At 43.8% G+C, this 24,398-nt stretch overlaps 1 protein-coding gene across 3 annotated transcripts in view; it reads left to right on the top strand.

Annotated features, from left to right (window-relative positions):
• SMAD4 (SMAD family member 4) overlaps nt 1-22,961 on the top strand; it is a 33,088-nt gene extending 10,127 nt beyond the window's left edge. Inside the window, exons 4-12 of one of the 3 annotated variants that reach the window (XM_075841512.1) lie at nt 14,441-14,470; nt 14,842-15,060; nt 16,518-16,637; nt 17,032-17,145; nt 17,807-17,857; nt 18,102-18,285; nt 19,736-19,904; nt 20,031-20,169; nt 20,327-22,961. In XM_075841512.1, the coding sequence (XP_075697627.1) occupies nt 14,441-14,470; nt 14,842-15,060; nt 16,518-16,637; nt 17,032-17,145; nt 17,807-17,857; nt 18,102-18,285; nt 19,736-19,904; nt 20,031-20,169; nt 20,327-20,538 (1,238 nt within the window). In that variant the 3' untranslated portion in view covers nt 20,539-22,961. Of the gene's footprint in view, nt 1-14,440; nt 14,471-14,841; nt 15,061-16,517; nt 16,638-17,028; nt 17,146-17,806; nt 17,858-18,101; nt 18,286-19,735; nt 19,905-20,030; nt 20,170-20,326 lie in introns of all 3 variants that reach the window. The other 2 variants (XM_075841502.1, XM_075841521.1) reach the window with 2 other exon arrangements.
• The last annotated feature ends 1,437 nt before the right edge of the window (nt 22,962-24,398 follow it).

The following is a 24,398-nucleotide window of genomic DNA, read 5'->3' as shown; positions in this document are numbered from 1 at the left end:
TGTACCTCCAGCATATACAGGAATAGACAGTGAGGCAGTATTATCTGTACCTCCAGCATATACAGGGAGAGACAGGGAGGCAGTATTATCTGTACCTCCAGCATATACAGGGAGGCAGTATTATCTGTACCTCCAGCATATACAGGGAGAGACAGTGAGGCAGTATTATCTGTACCTCCAGCATATACAGGGAGAGACAGTGAGGCAGTATTATCTGTACCTCCAGCATATACAGGGAGAGACAGTGAGGCAGTATTATCTGTACCTCCAGCATATACAGGGAGAGACAGGGAGGCAGTATTATCTGTACCTCCAGCATATACAGGGAGGCAGTATTATCTGTACCTCCAGCATATACAGGGAGGCAGTATTATCTGTACCTCCAGCATATACAGGGAGGCAGTATTATCTGTACCTCCAGCATATACAGGAATAGACAGTGAGGCAGTATTATCTGTACCTCCAGCATATACAGGGAGAGACAGTGAGGCAGTATTATCTATACCTCCAGCATATACAGGAATAGACAGTGAGGCAGTATTATCTGTACCTCCAGCATATACAGGGAGAGACAGGGAGGCAGTATTATCTATACCTCCAGCATATACAGGAATAGACAGTGAGGCAGTATTATCTGTACCTCCAGCATATACAGGAATAGACAGTGAGGCAGTATTATCTGTACCTCCAGCATATACAGGGAGAGACAGTGAGGCAGTATTATCTATACCTCCAGCATATACAGGAATAGACAGTGAGGCAGTATTATCTGTACCTCCAGCATATACAGGGAGAGACAGGGAGGCAGTATTATCTATACCTCCAGCATATACAGGAATAGACAGTGAGGCAGTATTATCTGTACCTCCAGCATATACAGGGAGAGACAGGGAGGCAGTATTATCTGTACCTCCAGCATATACAGGGAGGCAGTATTATCTGTACCTCCAGCATATACAGGGAGAGACAGTGAGGCAGTATTATCTGTACCTCCAGCATATACAGGGAGGCAGTATTATCTGTACCTCCAGCATATACAGGAATAGACAGTGAGGGAGTATTATCTGTACCTCCAGCATATACAGGAATAGACAGGGAGGCAGTATTATCTGTACCTCCAGCATATACAGGAATAGACAGTGAGGGAGTATTATCTGTACCTCCAGCATATACAGGAATAGACAGTGAGGCAGTATTATCTGTACCTCCAGCATATACAGGGAGAGACAGTGAGGCAGTATTATCTGTACCTCCAGCATATACAGGGAGAGACAGTGAGGCAGTATTATCTGTACCTCCAGCATATACAGGAATAGACAGTGAGGCAGTATTATCTGTACCTCCAGCATATACAGGGAGAGACAGTGAGGCAGTATTATCTGTACCTCCAGCATATACAGGGAGAGACAGTGAGGCAGTATTATCTGTACCTCCAGCATATACAGGGAGAGACAGTGAGGCAGTATTATCTATACCTCCAGCATATACAGGGAGGCAGTATTATCTGTACCTCCAGCATATACAGGGAGAGGAAGTGAGGCAGTATTATCTGTACCTCCAGCATATACAGGAATAGACAGTGAGGCAGTATTATCTGTACCTCCAGCATATACAGGAATAGACGGTGAGGCAGTATTATCTGTACCTCCAGCATATACAGGGAGAGGCAGTGAGGCAGCATTATCTGTACCTCCAGCATATACAGGGAGAGGCAGTGAGGCAGTATTATCTGTACCTCCAGCATATACAGGAATAGACAGTGAGGCAGTATTTGTACCTCCAGCATATACAGGGAGGCAGTATTATCTGTACCTCCAGCATATACAGGGAGAGACAGGGAGGCAGTATTATCTGTACCTCCAGCATATACAGGAATAGACTGTGAGGCAGTATTATCTATACCTCCAGCATATACAGGAATAGACAGTGAGGCAGTATTATCTGTACCTCCAGCATATACAGGGAGGCAGTATTATCTGTACCTCCAGCATATACAGGGAGAGACAGTGAGGCAGTATTATCTGTACCTCCAGCATATACAGGGAGCGACAGTGAGGCAGTATTATCTGTACCTCCAGCATATACAGGGAGAGACAGTGAGGCAGTATTATCTGTACCTCCAGCATATACAGGGAGAGACAGTGAGGCAGTATTATCTGTACCTCCAGCATATACAGGAATAGACTGTGAGGCAGTATTATCTGTACCTCCAGCATATACAGGAATACACAGTGAGGCAGTATTATCTGTACCTCCAGCATATACAGGAATAGACAGTGAGGCAGTATTATCTGTACCTCCAGCATATACAGGAATAGACAGTGAGGCAGTATTATCTGTACCTCCAGCATATACAGGGAGAGACAGTGAGGCAGTATTATCTGTACCTCCAGCATATACAGGGAGAGACAGTGAGGCAGTATTATCTGTACCTCCAGCATATACAGGAATAGACAGTGAGGCAGTATTATCTGTACCTCCAGCATATACAGGAATAGACAGTGAGGCAGTATTATCTGTACCTCCAGCATATACAGGGAGAGACAGGGAGGCAGTATTATCTGTACCTCCAGCATATACAGGGAGGCAGTATTATCTGTACCTCCAGCATATACAAGAATAGACTGTGAGGCAGTATTATCTATACCTCCAGCATATACAGGAATAGACAGTGAGGCAGTATTATCTGTACCTCCAGCATATACAGGGAGGCAGTATTATCTGTACCTCCAGCATATACAGGGAGAGACAGTGAGGCAGTATTATCTGTACCTCCAGCATATACAGGGAGAGACAGTGAGGCAGTATTATCTATACCTCCAGCATATACAGGGAGGCAGTATTATCTGTACCTCCAGCATATACAGGGAGAGGCAGTGAGGCAGTATTATCTGTACCTCCAGCATATACAGGAATAGACGGTGAGGCAGTATTATCTGTACCTCCAGCATATACAGGGAGAGGCAGTGAGGCAGTATTATCTGTACCTCCAGCATATACAGGAATAGACAGTGAGGCAGTATTATCTGTACCTCCAGCATATACAGGGAGGCAGTATTATCTGTACCTCCAGCATATACAGGGAGAGACAGGGAGGCAGTATTATCTGTACCTCCAGCATATACAGGAATAGACTGTGAGGCAGTATTATCTATACCTCCAGCATATACAGGAATAGACAGTGAGGCAGTATTATCTGTACCTCCAGCATATACAGGGAGGCAGTATTATCTGTACCTCCAGCATATACAGGGAGAGACAGTGAGGCAGTATTATCTGTACCTCCAGCATATACAGGGAGAGACAGTGAGGCAGTATTATCTGTACCTCCAGCATATACAGGAATAGACAGTGAGGCAGTATTATCTGTACCTCCAGCATATACAGGGAGAGACAGTGAGGCAGTATTATCTGTACCTCCAGCATATACAGGGAGAGACAGTGAGGCAGTATTATCTGTACCTCCAGCATATACAGGAATAGACTGTGAGGCAGTATTATCTGTACCTCCAGCATATACAGGAATAGACAGGGAGGCAGTATTATCTGTACCTCCAGCATATACAGGAATACACAGTGAGGCAGTATTATCTGTACCTCCAGCATATACAGGAATAGACAGTGAGGCAGTATTATCTGTACCTCCAGCATATACAGGAATAGACAGTGAGGCAGTATTATCTGTACCTCCAGCATATACAGGGAGAGACAGTGAGGCAGTATTATCTGTACCTCCAGCATATACAGGGAGAGACAGTGAGGCAGTATTATCTGTACCTCCAGCATATACAGGGAGAGGCAGTGAGGCAGCATTATCTGTACCTCCAGCATATACAGGGAGAGGCAGTGAGGCAGTATTATCTGTACCTCCAGCATATACAGGAATAGACAGTGAGGCAGTATTATCTGTACCTCCAGCATATACAGGAATAGACAGTGAGGCAGTATTATCTGTACCTCCAGCATATACAGGAATAGACAGTGAGGCAGTATTATCTGTACCTCCAGCATATACAGGGAGAGACAGGGAGGCAGTATTATCTGTACCTCCAGCATATACAGGAATAGACTGTGAGGCAGTATTATCTGTACCTCCAGCATATACAGGGAGAGACAGTGAGGCAGTATTATCTGTACCTCCAGCATATACAGGGAGAGACAGGGAGGCAGTATTATCTGTACCTCCAGCATATACAGGGAGAGACAGTGAGGCAGTATTATCTGTACCTCCAGCATATACAGGGAGAGACAGTGAGGCAGTATTATCTGTACCTCCAGCATATACAGGAATAGACTGTGAGGCAGTATTATCTATACCTCCAGCATATACAGGAATAGACAGTGAGGCAGTATTATCTGTACCTCCAGCATATACAGGGAGGCAGTATTATCTGTACCTCCAGCATATACAGGCAGAGACAGTGAGGCAGTATTATCTGTACCTCCAGCATATACAGGAATAGACAGTGAGGCAGTATTATCTGTACCTCCAGCATATACAGGGAGAGACAGTGAGGCAGTATTATCTGTACCTCCAGCATATACAGGGAGAGACAGTGAGGCAGTATTATCTGTACCTCCAGCATATACAGGGAGAGACAGTGAGGCAGTATTATCTGTACCTCCAGCATATACAGGAATAGACAGTGAGGCAGTATTATCTGTACCTCCAGCATATACAGGAATAGACAGTGAGGCAGTATTATCTGTACCTCCAGCATATACAGGAATAGACAGTGAGGCAGTATTATCTGTACCTCCAGCATATACAGGGAGAGACAGTGAGGCAGTATTATCTGTACCTCCAGCATATACAGGGAGAGACAGTGAGGCAGTATTATCTGTACCTCCAGCATATACAGGAATAGACAGTGAGGCAGTATTATCTGTACCTCCAGCATATACAGGGAGAGACAGTGAGGCAGTATTATCTGTACCTCCAGCATATACAGGGAGAGACAGTGAGGCAGTATTATCTGTACCTCCAGCATATACAGGGAGAGACAGTGAGGCAGTATTATCTGTACCTCCAGCATATACAGGGAGAGACAGTGAGGGAGTATTATCTGTACCTCCAGCATATACAGGGAGAGACAGGGAGGCAGTATTATCTGTACCTCCAGCATATACAGGAATAGACAGTGAGGCAGTATTATCTGTACCTCCAGCATATACAGGAATAGACGGTGAGGCAGTATTATCTGTACCTCCAGCATATACAGGGAGAGACAGTGAGGCAGTATTATCTATACCTCCAGCATATACAGGAATAGACAGTGAGGCAGTATTATCTGTACCTCCAGCATATACAGGAATAGACGGTGAGGCAGTATTATCTGTACCTCCAGCATATACAGGAATAGACGGTGAGGCAGTATTATCTGTACCTCCAGCATATACAGGGAGAGACAGTGAGGCAGTATTATCTATACCTCCAGCATATACAGGGAGAGACAGTGAGGCAGTATTATCTGTACCTCCAGCATATACAGGAATAGACAGTGAGGCAGTATTATCTGTACCTCCAGCATATACAGGAATAGACGGTGAGGCAGTATTATCTGTACCTCCAGCATATACAGGGAGAGACAGTGAGGCAGTATTATCTATACCTCCAGCATATACAGGGAGAGACAGTGAGGCAGCATTATCTGTACCTCCAGCATATACAGGGAGAGACAGTGAGGCAGTATTATCTGTACCTCCAGCATATACAGGGAGAGACAGTGAGGCAGTATTATCTGTACCTCCAGCATATACAGGAATAGACAGTGAGGCAGTATTATCTGTACCTCCAGCATATACAGGAATAGACAGTGAGGGAGTATTATCTGTACCTCCAGCATATACATGGAGAGACAGTGAGGCAGTATTATCTGTACCTCCAGCATATACAGGAATAGACAGTGAGGCAGTATTATCTGTACCTCCAGCATATACAGGGAGAGACAGGGAGGCAGTATTATCTGTACCTCCAGCATATACAGGAATAGACAGTGAGGCAGTATTATCTGTACCTCCAGCATATACAAGAATAGACGGTGAGGCAGTATTATCTGTACCTCCAGCATATACAGGGAGAGACAGTGAGGCAGTATTATCTATACCTCCAGCATATACAGGGAGAGACAGTGAGGCAGTATTATCTGTACCTCCAGCATATACAGGAATAGACAGTGAGGCAGTATTATCTGTACCTCCAGCATATACAGGGAGAGACAGGGAGGCAGTATTATCTGTACCTCCAGCATATACAGGGAGAGACAGGGAGGCAGTATTATCTGTACCTCCAGCATATACAGGGAGAGACAGCGAGGCAGTATTATCTGTACCTCCAGCATATACAGGGAGAGACAGTGAGGCAGTATTATCTATACCTCCAGCATATACAGGGAGGCAGTATTATCTGTACCTCCAGCATATACAGGAATAGACAGGTAGTATTATCTGTACCTCCAGCATATACAGGAATAGACAGTGAGGCAGTATTATCTGTACCTCCAGCATATACAGGAATAGACAGTGAGGCAGTATTATCTGTACCTCCAGCATATACAGGAATAAACAGGCAGTATTATCTGTACCTCCAGCATATACAGGAATAGACAGGCAGTATTATCTGTACCTCCAGCATATACAGGGAGAGACAGTGAGGCAGTATTATCTGTACCTCCAGCATATACAGGGAGAGACAGTGAGGCAGTATTATCTGTACCTCCAGCATATACAGGGAGAGACAGTGAGGCAGTATTATCTGTACCTCCAGCATATACAGGGAGAGACAGTGAGGCAGTATTATCTGTACCTCCAGCATATACAGGGAGAGACAGTGAGGCAGTATTATCTGTACCTCCAGCATATACAGGAATAGACAGTGAGGCAGTATTCTCTGTACCTCCAGCATATACAGGGAGAGACAGTGAGGCAGTATTATCTGTACCTCCAGCATATACAGGAATAGACAGTGAGGCAGTATTATCTGTACCTCCAGCATATACAGGGAGAGACAGTGAGGCAGTATTATCTGTACCTCCAGCATATACAGGAATAGACAGTGAGGCAGTATTATCTGTACCTCCAGCATATACAGGAATAGACAGTGAGGCAGTATTATCTGTACCTCCAGCATATACAGGAATAGACAGTGAGGCAGTATTATCTATACCTCCAGCATATACAGGGAGAGACAGTGAGGCAGTATTATCTGTACCTCCAGCATATACAGGGAGAGACAGGGAGGCAGTATTATCTGTACCTCCAGCATATACAGGGAGAGACAGTGAGGCAGTATTATCTGTACCTCCAGCATATACAGGAATAGACAGTGAGGCAGTATTATCTGTACCTCCAGCATATACATGGAGAGACAGTGAGGCAGTATTATCTGTACCTCCAGCATATACAGGAATAGACAGTGAGGCAGTATTATCTGTACCTCCAGCATATACAGGGAGAGACAGTGAGGCAGTATTATCTGTACCTCCAGCATATACAGGAATAGACAGTGAGGCAGTATTATCTGTACCTCCAGCATATACAGGAATAGACAGGCAGTATTATCTATACCTCCAGCATATACAGGGAGAGGCAGTGAGGCAGTATTATCTGTACCTCCAGCATATACAGGAATAGACAGGCAGTATTATCTGTACCTCCAGCATATACATGGAGAGACAGTGAGGCAGTATTATCTGTACCTCCAGCATATACAGGAATAGACAGTGAGGCAGTATTATCTGTACCTCCAGCATATACAGGGAGAGGCAGTGAGGCAGTATTATCTGTACCTCCAGCATATACAGGAATACACAGTGAGGCAGTATTATCTGTACCTCCAGCATATACAGGGAGAGACAGTGAGGCAGTATTATCTGTACCTCCAGCATATACAGGGAGAGACAGTGAGGCAGTATTATCTGTACCTCCAGCATATACAGGAATAGACAGTGAGGCAGTATTATCTGTACCTCCAGCATATACAGGAATAGACAGTGAGGCAGTATTATCTGTACCTCCAGCATATACAGGGAGAGACAGTGAGGCAGTATTATCTGTACCTCCAGCATATACAGGGAGAGACAGTGAGGCAGTATTATCTGTACCTCCAGCATATACAGGAATAGACAGGGAGGCAGTATTATCTGTACCTCCAGCATATACAGGGAGAGACAGTGAGGCAGTATTATCTGTACCTCCAGCATAGACAGTGAGGCAGTATTATCTGTACCTCTAGCATATACAGGGAGAGACAGCGAGGCAGTATTATCTGTACCTCCAGCATATACAGGGAGAGACAGTGAGGCAGTATTATCTGTACCTCCAGCATATACAGGAATAGACAGTGAGGCAGTATTATCTGTACCTCCAGCATATACAGGAATAGACAGTGAGGCAGTATTATCTGTACCTCCAGCATATACAGGAATAGACAGGGAGGCAGTATTATCTGTACCTCCAGCATATACAGGAATAGACAGTGAGTGAGTATTATCTGTACCTCCAGCATATACAGGAATAGACAGGCAGTATTATCTGTACCTCCAGCATATACAGGGAGAGACAGTGAGGCAGTATTATCTGTACCTCCAGCATATACAGGGAGAGACAGTGAGGCAGTATTATCTGTACCTCCAGCATATACAGGGAGAGACAGTGAGGCAGTATTATCTGTACCTCCAGCATAGACAGGAATAGACAGTGAGGCAGTATTATCTGTACCTCCAGCATAGACAGTGAGGCAGTATTATCTGTACCTCCAGCATATACAGGGAGAGACAGTGAGGCAGTATTATCTGTACCTCCAGCATATACAGGAATAGACAGTGAGGCAGTATTATCTGTACCTCCAGCATATACAGGGAGAGACAGTGAGGCAGTATTATCTGTACCTCCAGCATATACAGGGAGAGACAGTGAGGCAGTATTATCTGTACCTCCAGCATATACAGGAATAGACAGTGAGGCAGTATTATCTGTACCTCCAGCATATACAGGGAGAGACAGTGAGGCAGTATTATCTGTACCTCCAGCATATACAGGAATAGACAGTGAGGGAGTATTATCTGTACCTCCAGCATATACAGGAATAGACAGGCAGTATTATCTGTACCTCCAGCATATACAGGGAGAGACAGTGAGGGAGTATTATCTGTACCTCCAGCATATACAGGGAGAGACAGTGAGGCAGTATTATCTGTACCTCCAGCATATACAGGAATAGACTGTGAGGCAGTATTATCTGTACCTCCAGCATATACAGGAATACACAGTGAGGCAGTATTATCTGTACCTCCAGCATATACAGGGAGAGACAGTGAGGCAGTATTATCTGTACCTCCAGCATATACAGGAATAGACAGTGAGGCAGTATTATCTGTACCTCCAGCATATACAGGGAGAGACAGTGAGGCAGTATTATCTGTACCTCCAGCATATACAGGGAGGCAGTATTATCTGTACCTCCAGCATATACAGGAATAGACAGTGAGGCAGTATTATCTGTACCTCCAGCATATACAGGGAGAGACAGTGAGGCAGTATTATCTATACCTCCAGCATATACAGGGAGAGACAGTGAGGCAGTATTATCTGTACCTCCAGCATATACAGGGAGAGACAGTGAGGCAGTATTATCTGTACCTCCAGCATATACAGGAATAGACAGTGAGGGAGTATTATCTGTACCTCCAGCATATACAGGGAGAGATAGTGAGGCAGTATTATCTGTACCTCCAGCATATACAGGGAGAGACAGTGAGGCAGTATTATCTGTACCTCCAGCATATACAGGAATAGACAGTGAGGCAGTATTATCTGTACCTCCAGCATATACAGGAATAGACAGTGAGGGAGTATTATCTGTACCTCCAGCATATACAGGGAGAGATAGTGAGGCAGTATTATCTGTACCTCCAGCATATACAGGGAGAGATAGTGAGGCAGTATTATCTGTACGTCCAGCATATACAGGCAGAGACAGGGAGGCAGTATTATCTGTACCTCCAGCATATACAGGCAGAGACAGGGAGGCAGTATTATCTGTACCTCCAGCATATACAGGAATAGACAGTGAGGCAGTATTATCTGTACCTCCAGCATATACAGGAATAGACAGTGAGGCAGTATTATCTGTACCTCCAGCATATACAGGGAGAGACAGTGAGGCAGTATTATCTGTACCTCCAGCATATACAGGGAGAGACAGTGAGGCAGTATTATCTGTACCTCCAGCATATACAGGAATAGACAGTGAGGCAGTATTATCTGTACCTCCAGCATATACAGGGAGAGACAGTGAGGCAGTATTATCTGTACCTCCAGCATATACAGGGAGAGACAGTGAGGCAGTATTATCTGTACCTCCAGCATAGACAGTGAGGCAGTATTATCTGTACCTCCAGCATATACAGGCAGAGACAGGGAGGCAGTATTATCTGTACCTCCAGCATATACAGGGAGAGACAGTGAGGCAGTATTATCTGTACCTCCAGCATATACATGGAGAGACAGTGAGGCAGTATTATCTGTACCTCCAGCATATACAGGGAGAGACAGTGAGGCAGTATTATCTGTACCTCCAGCATATACAGGGAGAGACAGGGAGGCAGTATTATCTGTACCTCCAGCATATACAGGGAGAGACAGTGAGGCAGTATTATCTGTACCTCCAGCATATACAGGGAGAGACAGTGAGGCAGTATTATCTGTACCTCCAGCATATACAGGGAGAGACAGTGAGGCAGTATTATCTGTACCTCCAGCATATACAGGGAGAGACAGTGAGGCAGTATTATCTGTACCTCCAGCATATACAGCGAGAGACAGGGAGGCAGTATTATCTGTACCTCCAGCATATACAGGGAGAGACAGGGAGGCAGTATTATCTGTACCTCCAGCATATACAGGGAGAGACAGTGAGGCAGTATTATCTGTACGTCCAGCATATACAGGGAGGCAGTATTATCTGTACCTCCAGCATATACAGGAATAGACAGTGAGGCAGTATTATCTATACCTCCAGCATATACAGGAATAGACAGTGAGGCAGTATTATCTGTACCTCCAGCATATACAGGGAGAGACAGTGAGGCAGTATTATCTGTACCTCCAGCATATACAGGGAGGCAGTATTATCTGTACCTCCAGCATATACAGGAATAGACAGTGAGGCAGTATTATCTGTACCTCCAGCATATACAGGAATAGACAGTGAGGCAGTATTATCTGTACCTCCAGCATATACAGGAATAGACAGTGAGGGAGTATTATCTGTACCTCCAGCATATACATGGAGAGACAGTGAGGCAGTATTATCTGTACCTCCAGCATATACAGGGAGAGACAGGGAGGCAGTATTATCTGTACCTCCAGCATATACAGGGAGAGACAGTGAGGCAGTATTATCTGTACCTCCAGCATATACAGGGAGAGACAGTGAGGCAGTATTATCTGTACCTCCAGCATATACAGGAATAGACAGTGAGGCAGTATTATCTGTACCTCCAGCATATACAGGGAGAGACAGTGAGGCAGTATTATCTGTACCTCCAGCATATACAGGGAGGCAGTATTATCTGTACCTCCAGCATATACAGGGAGAGACAGCGAGGCAGTATTATCTGTACCTCCAGCATATACAGGAATAGACAGTGAGGCAGTATTATCTATACCTCCAGCATATACAGGAATAGACAGGGAGGCAGTATTATCTATACCTCCAGCATATACAGGAATAGACAGTGAGGCAGTATTATCTGTACCTCCAGCATATACAGGGAGAGACAGGGAGGCAGTATTATCTGTACCTCCAGCATATACAGGAATAGACAGTGAGGCAGTATTATCTGTACCTCCAGCATATACAGGGAGAGACAGTGAGGCAGTATTATCTGTACCTCCAGCATATACAGGGAGGCAGTATTATCTGTACCTCCAGCATATACAGGGAGGCAGTATTATCTGTACCTCCAGCATATACAGGGAGAGACAGGGAGGCAGTATTATCTGTACCTCCAGCATATACAGGAATAGACAGTGAGGCAGTATTATCTGTACCTCCAGCATATACAGGGAGAGACAGTGAGGCAGTATTATCTGTACCTCCAGCATATACAGGGAGAGACAGTGAGGCAGTATTATCTGTACCTCCAGCATATACAGGAATAGACAGTGAGGCAGTATTATCTGTACCTCCAGCATATACAGGGAGAGACAGTGAGGCAGTATTATCTGTACCTCCAGCATATACAGGGAGAGACAGTGAGGCAGTATTATCTGTACCTCCAGCATATACAGGGAGGCAGTATTATCTGTACCTCCAGCATATACAGGAATAGACAGGCAGTATTATCTGTACCTCCAGCATATACAGGGAGAGACAGTGAGGCAGTATTATCTGTACCTCCAGCATAGACAGGGAGAGACAGTGAGGCAGTATTATCTGTACCTCCAGCATAGACAGTGAGGCAGTATTATCTGTACCTCCAGCATATACAGGGAGAGACAGTGAGGCAGTATTATCTGTACCTCCAGCATATACAGGGAGAGACAGTGAGGCAGTATTATCTGTACCTCCAGCATATACAGGAATAGACAGTGAGGCAGTATTATCTGTACCTCCAGCATATACAGGGAGAGACAGTGAGGCAGTATTATCTGTACCTCCAGCATATACAGGGAGAGACAGTGAGGCAGTATTATCTGTACCTCCAGCATATACAGGAATAGACAGTGAGGCAGTATTATCTGTACCTCCAGCATATACAGGGAGAGACAGTGAGGCAGTATTATCTGTACCTCCAGCATATACAGGGAGAGACAGTGAGGCAGTATTATCTGTACCTCCAGCATATACAGGGAGGCAGTATTATCTGTACCTCCAGCATATACAGGAATAGACAGGCAGTATTATCTGTACCTCCAGCATATACAGGGAGAGACAGTGAGGCAGTATTATCTGTACCTCCAGCATAGACAGGGAGAGACAGTGAGGCAGTATTATCTGTACCTCCAGCATAGACAGTGAGGCAGTATTATCTGTACCTCCAGCATATACAGGGAGAGACAGTGAGGCAGTATTATCTGTACCTCCAGCATATACAGGGAGAGACAGTGAGGCAGTATTATCTGTACCTCCAGCATATACAGGAATAGACAGTGAGGCAGTATTATCTGTACCTCCAGCATATACAGGAATAGACAGTGAGGCAGTATTATCTGTACCTCCAGCATATACAGGGAGAGACAGTGAGGCAGTATTATCTGTACCTCCAGCATATACAGGGAGAGACAGTGAGGCAGTATTATCTGTACCTCCAGCATATACAGGGAGAGACAGTGAGGGAGTATTATCTGTACCTCCAGCATATACAGGAATAGACAGTGAGGCAGTATTATCTGTACCTCCAGCATATACAGGGAGAGACAGGGAGGCAGTATTATCTGTACCTCCAGCATATACAGGAATAGACAGTGAGGCAGTATTATCTGTACCTCCAGCATATACAGGGAGAGACAGTGAGGCAGTATTATCTGTACCTCCAGCATATACAGGGAGGCAGTATTATCTGTACCTCCAGCATATACAGGGAGAGACAGGGAGGCAGTATTATCTGTACCTCCAGCATATACAGGGAGGCAGTATTATCTGTACCTCCAGCATATACAGGAATAGACAGTGAGGCAGTATTTTCTGTGTCTACATTATTTGCAGAGGGACAGTAGTATCTGTACCTCCAGCATTAAGGCTTTGTTCACATCTGCGCTCGGGCTCCTTTCCGACGTTCTGTTGGAGCTTCCTGTCGGAACGGAGCCCTGACAGACACAAACGGAAAACATAGGCTTCCGTTTCCATCACCATTGTGCCGGTGACGGATCCGGTGCCAATGGTTTCCGTTTGTCTCCGTTGTGCAAGGGTTCCGTCGTGTTAACGGAATAATTCGCGTAGTTTGCTACGCTATGATTGGTAGAGGGCTGACACCCGGACCCTGCACCGAACAGCTGCTCCGGCGGCCTCTGGGCACCTGATGTCCGTGCCGGAAGCAGATGGCTCTGTACGCTGCATAGCGGTCGTGCTGCCGAACTGCAACTCTGCTCCGATTTTACTTTTAAAAAAAGCAATGCTCTAGTACTGCAGCACGGCCGCTATATTGTGACCAGAGCAATCTGCTTCCGGCATAGACATCCGGCGCCCGGAGGTAGCCGGAGCAACTGATCGGTGCGGGTCCGGGTCCCAGACCCCCACCGATCATATACTGATGACCTACCCGGTGGAAAAATGAGTATGAAAAATGGTCCCATGGTGGGTCAACCCCTTTAATGATAACTAAAAATGCCTTGCACTAAGGAGATTTGATCCCAAATAGAAAATGAGTTTTGGATCTTCCCTTTATCATATGTTCTACTTTATTATTTATATAACACCATACTTTTTGTTTTTTAGACTTGTCGGGGCTAACCATTCAAAGTACAGGTAAGTTATTTCCTAATTACTAATAAATGAGTCGTCTCATTGCCTGTGAATAAGAGCAGATCTGACCTCCATCACATTATACTGCCTCTTGGTGTCCTCCATATCTTCTCCTGTCTTGTCATTGGCTGTTGTCTGAGGCCTTTTCTATAGCAGTTTGTATAGAGATGTCTGAGACTGTTCTATAATTTCTGTTGCTTATCTCATCTTTTGTGGTTTTCATCCTTCTGGAGAAATAGTGTAATACAGAAGGGAGCACGTGACTAGACCAACCACAGAAAATCCAAGGACGAACTGTTGCGATGATCATTTCTCTTCTGTTCTTTTATTTCCCACTTGTTGTAATCCATTGTCCGCCTGTAATTCTCTTGCAGCTCCATCCAGCTTACTGGTGAAGGACGAGTATGGTCATGACTATGTTGAAGGACCGCAGAGCATCTCTTCTTCTGATGGACATTCAATACAAACCATCCAGCACCCGCCAAGTAACAGGTCATCCAGTGAGAGCTACAGCAATTCTTCACTGCTTGCATCTAGTGAGCCCAGCACACCCAATGCCTCCACCTTCTCCAGCATCCCTGTCCCATCAACAAGTAAGTGTCATCATGGTTGTGGCTCCATTCATTCAAAAAGAATAGAAATCTATAGAAAAGATTCAGTCCTTTGCGTCTGATTTTTTTTTTGTATTATTTTTGGAAGTTCTCTGGTGCTCCCCCAAACCAACACAGAGAAAAAGTCTAATGGAAAGATGTGCACCGCTGCTGTCTTTTCGATGCACTCCTATTTTTGTCAAAATGCTAATGGGTGAAAGTGGCCTTAGTCCTATCGGAAACCTTAAAAAGCAATACCTGTTGGGAACAGTAATGTCGGTATATTGGTTGTCATCCAGCTCTCCCTGAAACAGATAGAACTAAGAAATGACTGAATATAAATTTTGATAACGTCTTATAGATTTATAGCCATTACATAGACCTGATAAAATTAACTACTGAGGAGGTGTTGCCCATAATTCATTGATTTTAAGATAAAGATCACCTATAGGGTAACGGTTTCTCGTTATCAGCCTTGGGATCATCATAGCCGGTGCTGACTGTTTTATACGAAAGCCTGGGGACTCTTGAAGGGCTTTGTTCTACTGATAATTCCTGTTTGGACAGACCTTTTTATTTTATTTTATTTTTTTCTACACAGGCATTGGAATACATTGGCATGATTGGGTTCTAGATGAGATTCAAAGTCCTAAAACATAAACATACATATTTGGTACTCGCACAATCCTTTCAACCTGGTCTGTAGTTAACATATTACTTGTAGTGCTCTGGTAACCTGAAATAATAAAATGGCAGGCTTTTTTTTTTTTTTGCATTTGACCCCAAATTGCATTGCTTAGAAAGAGCAACTTGTACTGCAAAACACAAAGCCTTATAGATTCACCTCAACATAAGTGTCAAATACCGGGAGGCAAAACCAAAAAATCTTCCAGTTCTAATAGTCGAAAATGTCTTGGTTCTTAGGAGGTTAAGAGCCTGGGGGCCTTTTTTTTTTTTTTTTTTTTTTTTTTTTTTAGTAATGTTTTGAGGTAGAAATATTTGAGAGTGATTTATAGAAATGAAGTAGTAATAACCGGCATCACTGGTGTTCTGTATTGTATGTGGTGAAGTGCTGCTGGCGTCTAATAAACCGCTTGTGAGTTCTTTTTAGCGTCCATCTATCAGTTGAATTTCTTCCCTTCACGTTTACCCTATAGTTTTTCGTGTTCCCCTCCAGTACAATATCAGCTGGTGCATGAGAATCTGATGCCGTCTGTTACTTTTGACAACTTCTTTCCCAGTTAGAACCATTTCCTGTTGCTTTTCCTCTCGGACGTTCGATGAACATCAGCATGGTCTCATTACCGCCGTAAGGGGAAGAAATTGGTGTGACAGGAGACGATTGTTATTGTGAATTTAAGATTTGTTAAGTGATCCCCCGTGCAAACTCTCCGAGCCGAGAGCGAGAACTATTGGCAGTATCGATCCTAGAAGACTGAAGATGTTCTCTCCCTCCCCAGGTCAGCCCACCAGTTTATTGGCAGCCTCGCACGGTGAAGGACTGCTGCAGATTGCCTCCGTGCCTCCTCAGGGGACACAACAGAACGGCTTCAATGCTCAGCCAGCCACGTATCATCACAGTAAGTGGCTGATAACTGCAGAAGACTACTCTAGCTGTGTTGGAGTATGTAACACACTATTACAGGTTGTGTGCGGCGACACGCTGTCCTGTACCATGTAAAAAACACCATCACACTTCTCACACAGGAGAGAATCCCTTTGTGGAGGTTGAGTTCTCCTCATGACCATATTCCATTGGCATTATCCAGTTGTATAATGGCTCCCTTCATTATGTAGCGTCCCTAGAACCCTTCAACCATCATAAAAGGTGTAGGGGGTCTCCTGTTAGTGCATCCCGTTCCATGTAATTACATGACTTCATTGGGTTGGGGCTCCTGCCTGAGACATATTGTTAACACAGCGTCTAGACAAAGGGCTGGTATCGTAACCATATTCTGTGTGATGTTTTAGTAGACAGTACCACAACCTGGACTGGAAGTAGAACAGCATCTTACACCCCCAATATGTCTCACCACCAGAACGGACATCTTCAGCATCATCCACCCATGCCCCATCCTGGACATTACTGTAAGTTTTATCTTCCAATATAAGTTTTTTTGTTTTGTTTTTTTACCCCATTGATCAGTATCATACAATATTTTTTTTTTCATTTTTTTTGTTTATGGGTTTTCCCATTTTTTTTATTTGGTCATTTCCAAACTCCGTATAAGTTGATTTGCTTTCACTGTCCAGATGATCAAACTCAGTCTTCGGATATAGTCACACACTGCTTTTCAGATGAATTCAGAATTCTGGTGCATTTTTCTGTGTAAATTTCCCCCATTGTTGTGGGTCCCACTCACAGAGTTAGTCTAGTGGCAGCTGTTAATTGCAGGTGCACATTATTTGTCCTGGTTTTTCAGGACCTGTTCACATTTGTTTGTTTTCTATTACTGCGATTGCGTCGCACAAAACTGCTGTCTTTGCCATGATTTGACAAGACCACAGGTAGGGCGGCCGCCACGCGGCCATGTTTTAGTTCGTATTCTGGTTTCAAGACCCCGCGGATTAGAACAAACTAGACACTATGGGGATCTAAGTTTGTTTGACTAGGACCTCGGGGGTTCTGAATCTAAGAGTCCTTACAGTCTGGTGGATTCTTTCAGTGTTTAAGAATGTGAGATTTCCTTATTGCGAGCTTATTAAAAAAAAATACTTGCCCCATAGTAACACTGATCTTGTTTTTTAGGGCCTGTGCACAATGAGCTCTCATTCCAGCCTCCAATTTCTAATCACCCAGGTGAGTGGTGTATCTTTTTCTTTTTTTTTTTTTAGAAAACTTTCCTATCCTCCCTACTTGTGGTCCATGTTCCATTCATAAATTATTATTTTGCTAAAAGCAGAGGAGATCAGGAAAATTATTTCCAAAAGAGTTCTTCCTGGTATTTTCTCCCAGGACCGGTTCAATTTCTGGTTATCGCACCCCTTGGTTTTTGGCGGTGTAATATTTTGGAGCTCTGCTTACATGACTTTTTATCCTGCAGCTCCTGAGTACTGGTGCTCTATTGCGTATTTTGAAATGGATGTTCAGGTGGGAGAAACCTTCAAAGTCCCATCAAACTGCCCCATTGTTACTGTCGACGGCTATGTAGACCCATCGGGTGGTGACCGCTTCTGCTTGGGACAACTGTCCAATGTTCACAGGACAGAAGCCATTGAGAGAGCAAGGTAGGTAGTTCACGTCCTCCTGTTATAAAGTGCTGCGATGTCTGATTTGTCCGTTATGGAGAATATAATAAGTGCTTATATCAGTTTACCTTTTACATATCTTTTAACCCTTCTGCTGATGCAACACAAAACCTGAATTCTAAAGTTAAAAAATTAAAAATCATTTACCCCCATACCCATATATGTTATGGCAGTAGACACCTGGTACATTGTGAAAATGCCACCCAGTGGTTTACGTTCATTGGCGTCTTCATGCCATATTGCATCAACATGTTACTTATGCCAATGTCTTCATACATGTATACTAACCTAATCCTAATTGGGCACAGGCGTTGGTTAGATGTACAACTGCTCATATCCTACCCCCTGGATAAATTGCTCTATTGGGGAGATCTGAGCCTCTAAATCTTTTTCTCATGGCAATATATATTCAGCCTGCAGGCGTCCCAGACCGAGAGGGATCCAGCTGTACTATCCAAAGAACCCTGCTTCTATTTTGATTGGCTAAAAAGCTTCACATGACAAGTATTAGCCTTTCTAGTCTGTTGTGGGTTACGTCAAGCACAGTTCACATTAGAAACCAGAACGTTTTGCGACTGTAACTTTAATTGTGTAAATGACCGTTAACTCTCGCAGGCATAACCTTTACTTTTACTCGGACGTAGCTGTACGAGGCTTTTGTGTTTTTTAGCTGTCATATTTTTGTACAAAATGGCAAAAATGTTCATTTAGATGTAGGGGGGAGAAAAAAAATCTGCAAACTGGCTGCCAGTTCTCCTGCCTAATGGAGGAGCAGATTGGTAGTTGGGCTGAGAGGACACTGGTCCGGACCCTCTGCTGGTTCATTAGAAGCCGCATTGTGAGCTGGGGGTGCAGTGCTCCTGAGTGGGGGAGAACATCTCAGCAGGTAGTGCCTGCTCTTTCTGCATCCGAGGTCTGGAAAAACTGACAAATAGAGGTGGAGCCTGCAGAGGGGGGAAAACTGCTGAAATGACATCATAAGGCTGACCATGTGGTCAGAAATGGTGGTATTTCTTCAGTACACGCACGACGGCTTATTCTGACAATCCTCTCGTACTGACGGTTACACTTTAAGGTAAACTTTACTACAACAATGCACAATTGTTACATACATGGTTCAATATTTTGTAGCGGATTATTCAGAGTATATTTTACAAAAAGTCGCGAATATCGCTGCCACATGTGAACTGTAGATTTGTGACAGTAGTGATCACGGGGGCAGGGATTTGACTTGATGGAGCAGTACAATTAATTAAAAAAAAAAAAACATATCAAATTTAAAAAATACCAATTACTCATTGGAAAATCCATGAAAGTTTAGAGGACGCAGACCGGTCTCTTGGTTATTCCGCTGGGCTAATGGAGGATTCTCTTTGTTGGATTTTTATGAGAATTTCCTTAACCTCTGGTGTTGTCTCTTCGCTCCCAGGTTACATATAGGGAAAGGTGTCCAGCTGGAGTGTAAAGGAGAAGGTGATGTCTGGGTGCGCTGCCTCAGTGACCACGCAGTGTTTGTGCAGAGCTACTACCTGGATAGAGAAGCGGGACGAGCACCCGGGGACGCAGTCCACAAAATATACCCCAGTGCTTACATTAAGGTAATCACTACTTCTGCTTTAGTAAAGGAGCGGAGGATCATCCTAGTGAATTTTAGGCTTACCGTGTGCCGGTAGGTTCTACGAAGAGATTCTTAACACGCTTTTATGTCTTTTTTTTTGCCTAAGGTTTTTGACTTACGCCAGTGTCACCGACAAATGCAGCAGCAGGCAGCCACGGCGCAGGCAGCAGCTGCAGCTCAAGCGGCGGCTGTAGCTGGGAATATACCTGGACCGGGATCTGTGGGCGGGATTGCGCCAGCGATCAGTAAGTGGCTATCATTTTTCGAACTGTGTAATATCACAACATGGTGGCTGCTGTTACTACTCTCCAGTGTGGACAATGTATGGTTTCGATACCCACTTGGAAGTCGTAGATGGGGATTGGAAACCAAACCAAGCTCAAACTTTGTCTTATTTCTCAGGTCTGTCTGCTGCGGCCGGGATTGGAGTAGATGATCTGCGTAGACTTTGTATCCTGCGGATGAGCTTTGTGAAGGGCTGGGGTCCCGATTACCCAAGGCAGAGTATAAAGGAAACCCCGTGCTGGATAGAAATCCACTTACACCGCGCTCTGCAGCTCCTGGATGAAGTCCTCCACACCATGCCCATCGCAGACCCGCAGCCTCTGGACTGATGAGCGGCAGAACACCGTCACGTGTATTGCTTACTTTGTCTAGATGGCGGACTGAAAATCACAGTCGTTAATTGTAATCATGAAAATATATATAAATAGATATATATATACATATATAAATATATGCACATATCTACTCCCGCGTACTCCAAGTCAGGGTGGGAGTCAACTTTTTTTTTTTTTGTGCCCCCGTTTTGCTGCTAAACAGCATTTTTTTTTTTTTTTTCTTTGCATTGGAGCCTACAGTTTTGGATACTTCTGGCTTTATGGGTAGGATTTATGCAGTAAAGGTGCCATCAATGCCTGGACGGCAGCAACCGCCATCAAACCGGGACTTGAAAAATACTTTTTAACCCTTTTGATGCTGATGCATACTTTTGGGACAATTTTCAGAAAACTTGTGAGTAAGATCTGCAATGACCGTAACGTAGTCTGTAGGGAGCAGACCTAATTGATAGGGTGTCATAGCGAACGTAGGTTAATGAGCCAATAGCTGGGAGTTACAGCGGGTTGTATATGCAGGTGGCACGCTGGTTTTCACAATTTAACCGTCTCTCGGGCTGAATGATCGATCTTCATGTTCTAACATATAGCTGAATATTTTCGCGACACTATATGCTGACCATTTTCTGGTAATGGGCAAAAAAAATAAAAATTGGGGAAGTCATACTAGTAAAATTTTTGGCCACTTTTTTTTTTATAATCTGTTTTAAACTCCCCTGACCGATCCATGCAGATGTAATCAACTGGGGACCCTATGGATTTAAAGAGCAACTAGTCCTAAAGTCTGCTTTTTATGTGCTGTGCAGTTGGATTTAATCTATTGTTCCCTGTTATCAGCCACAGGGAGGCTAACTCCTTGTTTTCTTCAATGGAACGACTGATGGTAACCAGAATGTCCGCAGAAATCTTTACATCTATATGTATATTCTCATATGTACTCCTTTTTCTAAACGACAGACTTTGTTTAATGCTCTATTAAATTCAGTATTAAGGTCACAGATATTTTAATCGTGTCTAAAATGTAGGTTCAAAAAGCCAAGAAGATGTTTTTTCTTTTTATTATTTGATCACCAAACAACTTCTAAACTCCCCTAAAGCTGCGGATTTCTACACGTAGCCAAATACACTATAGCATTGCTAAGTATTCATACACTAAGGAGATCCTCTGCAACCCCCGCACCCAGATTCACTATCTGTCTCTACCGTGTCATTTATATGTATCCTACTGATATATTGTAGTAACAGAGCCCCTACCCTCGAAAAACACCGGTGCCGGTAAGCAATGGAGGCAGCCATATTGCAGATTTGGAATCTTCTTGTTTAGACCTGAGGCATGAGAATGGCTGCTTCTCCTTTGTAGAGGTTCCCCTTAACGTGATTAAATGGTTAAACCCTTACAGTCTCGGTGCACGCGGTATGGATTGTTCTGGACTAGGGAGCAGGAGGCGATGGCCTTTACACTAATGACATGTCTATTGCACCAACGCGTCTGAGATGCTCGACGCTTATGAAATTAATAATTTCCTGTTTATAATAAAGCATGTGCCATAATTTTAGCTTTAACCGACGGTCACGGTTTAGATACAGTCCACCATCTTTAGTCCTCACCTGTCCCCATAAAGCTGTGTGACAGGTCATGTGGCCACCATAACGGGGTCACCCAGATTTTTCAGACTCCTAAATGGCAAATCTTCCTAAGGAAGCAGTGCTAGGCAGATTTCCGGGAGTTTAGGAAAACTGGGTGACCAGCCCTGCGCGAGTGATGATGGTGGTCTAACTAGTTGTCACCCAGCTTTCCCAGAAATGGATACGGCTTAGAAATGGCGGACTATAATTTAACAGCAACCAAAGGACAGGGCTTTCTGAGATGGTGGGCTAAAACGTGACAGCCCCTTTAAGATGTCTTGTGTTCTTTGTATGGCTTTATTAGCACATTAAGGACATTACCATCATTGTAAATTTTTCCATTTTATGATCTTTCATTTTTTTTTTTATTTGTTAAACCAATTTGCAGATTTATTGCAGAATATATTATGTCTCGTTTGTATATACTTTGTTTTTTGTTTTTTTTTAATCTGCACTAGTTTTACACATGGAAGATCTCATTCATGCTGGAGATTATGTACGAGCCCCCCCGCCCCCCCCCCCTTACCATCGCAGGTCAGAAAATTAAGCCGCTGCCTTGTATGTATATATATATATATATATATGAAATGGTCCGGATGGTATGACGTATCCATCACAGGGACATGTATGCTTCTTATCTAGATAGTAGCGCCACAACATACCCGAATGCATTATGTGGTTTTAATTTTCTATACAGCAGCCGTTGTAGTGTCTCCATTTGTTGACTTGTAAAGTAGAAAGTGACTTGTGTTCTAACAAATTACTAATTCTCAATAAACATTGGTTTATTACAAGTGACTGATTACATCTTTTTATTATATTATAATAACGCAGATATAGGTTATAATGTGTATGCCCTCCAAAACTGTATGTCACAAAAACTGCCCTTGTCCATAGCAACCAATCAGAACCAACCAACTGGAAAAATGAAAGCTGAGCTCTGATTGGTTATGGGTAAGGGTGCAAATGTTTCTGTAAGGGGGTGATCACACTGAATTTGCAGTGTACGTCGGAGGTGTATGCTAGGAGAAATTCCAATAGTATATTGACGGATCCCAAAAGGACACTCTTGGCGTCCGTTTGGTGAATAGGGCCCTATGGCTATGTTCAGCATATGCGCTGGGAGCTTTCCTGGTGTATACACCGAATGTACAAATTGGGTAAGTTAGACTAAAACTAGACAAGATAGGTGGAAACTGCATCAAATTATCACAATGACGCGCTGTATGATAAATTTTGTGCAACTCACTATACATTTAAAAAAAAACCTCTTACTACCTCAGAGATTGTACTTTATATCAATATTTAGCACCAAAAGAAGTTGCACCCCATTGATAAATCCTGCGTATGATAGGACTCCTGTTTTTGATATATTTCAAATCTTTTGTTGGAGGAGTAAAAAGTGTCTAAAATAAATCCGAACTGCCACTTTTATATATGTCCTAATAGGACATGCACAGTTGTTGTCCAGACAGCACGCTCTTTAACAGGTTCCCGACCGCTGGCCGTAAATATACGGCCAGCGGTCAGGGTCTCTAAAGTCCGGCGTATAGTATATATACGGCCGCACTTCAGAGACTGTGCACGCGCGATCGCGTGCACACAGCTCTATGCCCTGGCTGTTGCTAACAGCCATGGGCACTGGGCAGAATGTCAGGGGTCAATCTTTTGGCCCCTGAACATGTGATCGCTGTGACAACCAATCACAGCGATCACATGCATTTCTGCATAGAAAACAGTGTGCACGCGATCGCGTGCACACAGCCCTGTGCCCACGCTGTTACCAACAGCTCTGGGCACTGGGCAGAGTATCAGGGACCAATCTGATGGTCCCTGAACATGTGATCGCTGTGAAAACCTATCACAGCGACCACATTTGTTTTATTTTGACTTTTCTGGCAGTAAATCTCCTGCCTCTTTTCTTCTCCTCAAACATTGTTTCAGTTTGAGGAGAAGAAGAGACTCGGGAGAATTGCTGCCAGAAGATTACAGTTACAGTTACACAAACAATACAGTTACACTCTAAAACATTCTCTGTATAGATAGATTTCTATCTATCTATACAATCTATCTATCCATCTATCTTTTTTTCTATCTATCTATCTATCTATCTATCTATCTATCTATCTATCTATCTATCTATCTATCTATCTATCTATCTATCTATCTATCTATCTATCTATCTATCTATCTATCTATCTATCTATCTATCTATCTATCTATCATATATA

The sequence above is a fragment of the Rhinoderma darwinii genome, chromosome 1 (assembly GCF_050947455.1).
Source record: "Rhinoderma darwinii isolate aRhiDar2 chromosome 1, aRhiDar2.hap1, whole genome shotgun sequence".
In the NCBI taxonomy this organism is placed as follows: domain Eukaryota; kingdom Metazoa; phylum Chordata; class Amphibia; order Anura; family Rhinodermatidae; genus Rhinoderma; species Rhinoderma darwinii.
Note: the sequence above shows the minus strand (reverse complement) of the source record. Positions and strands in the feature narration are given on the sequence as shown.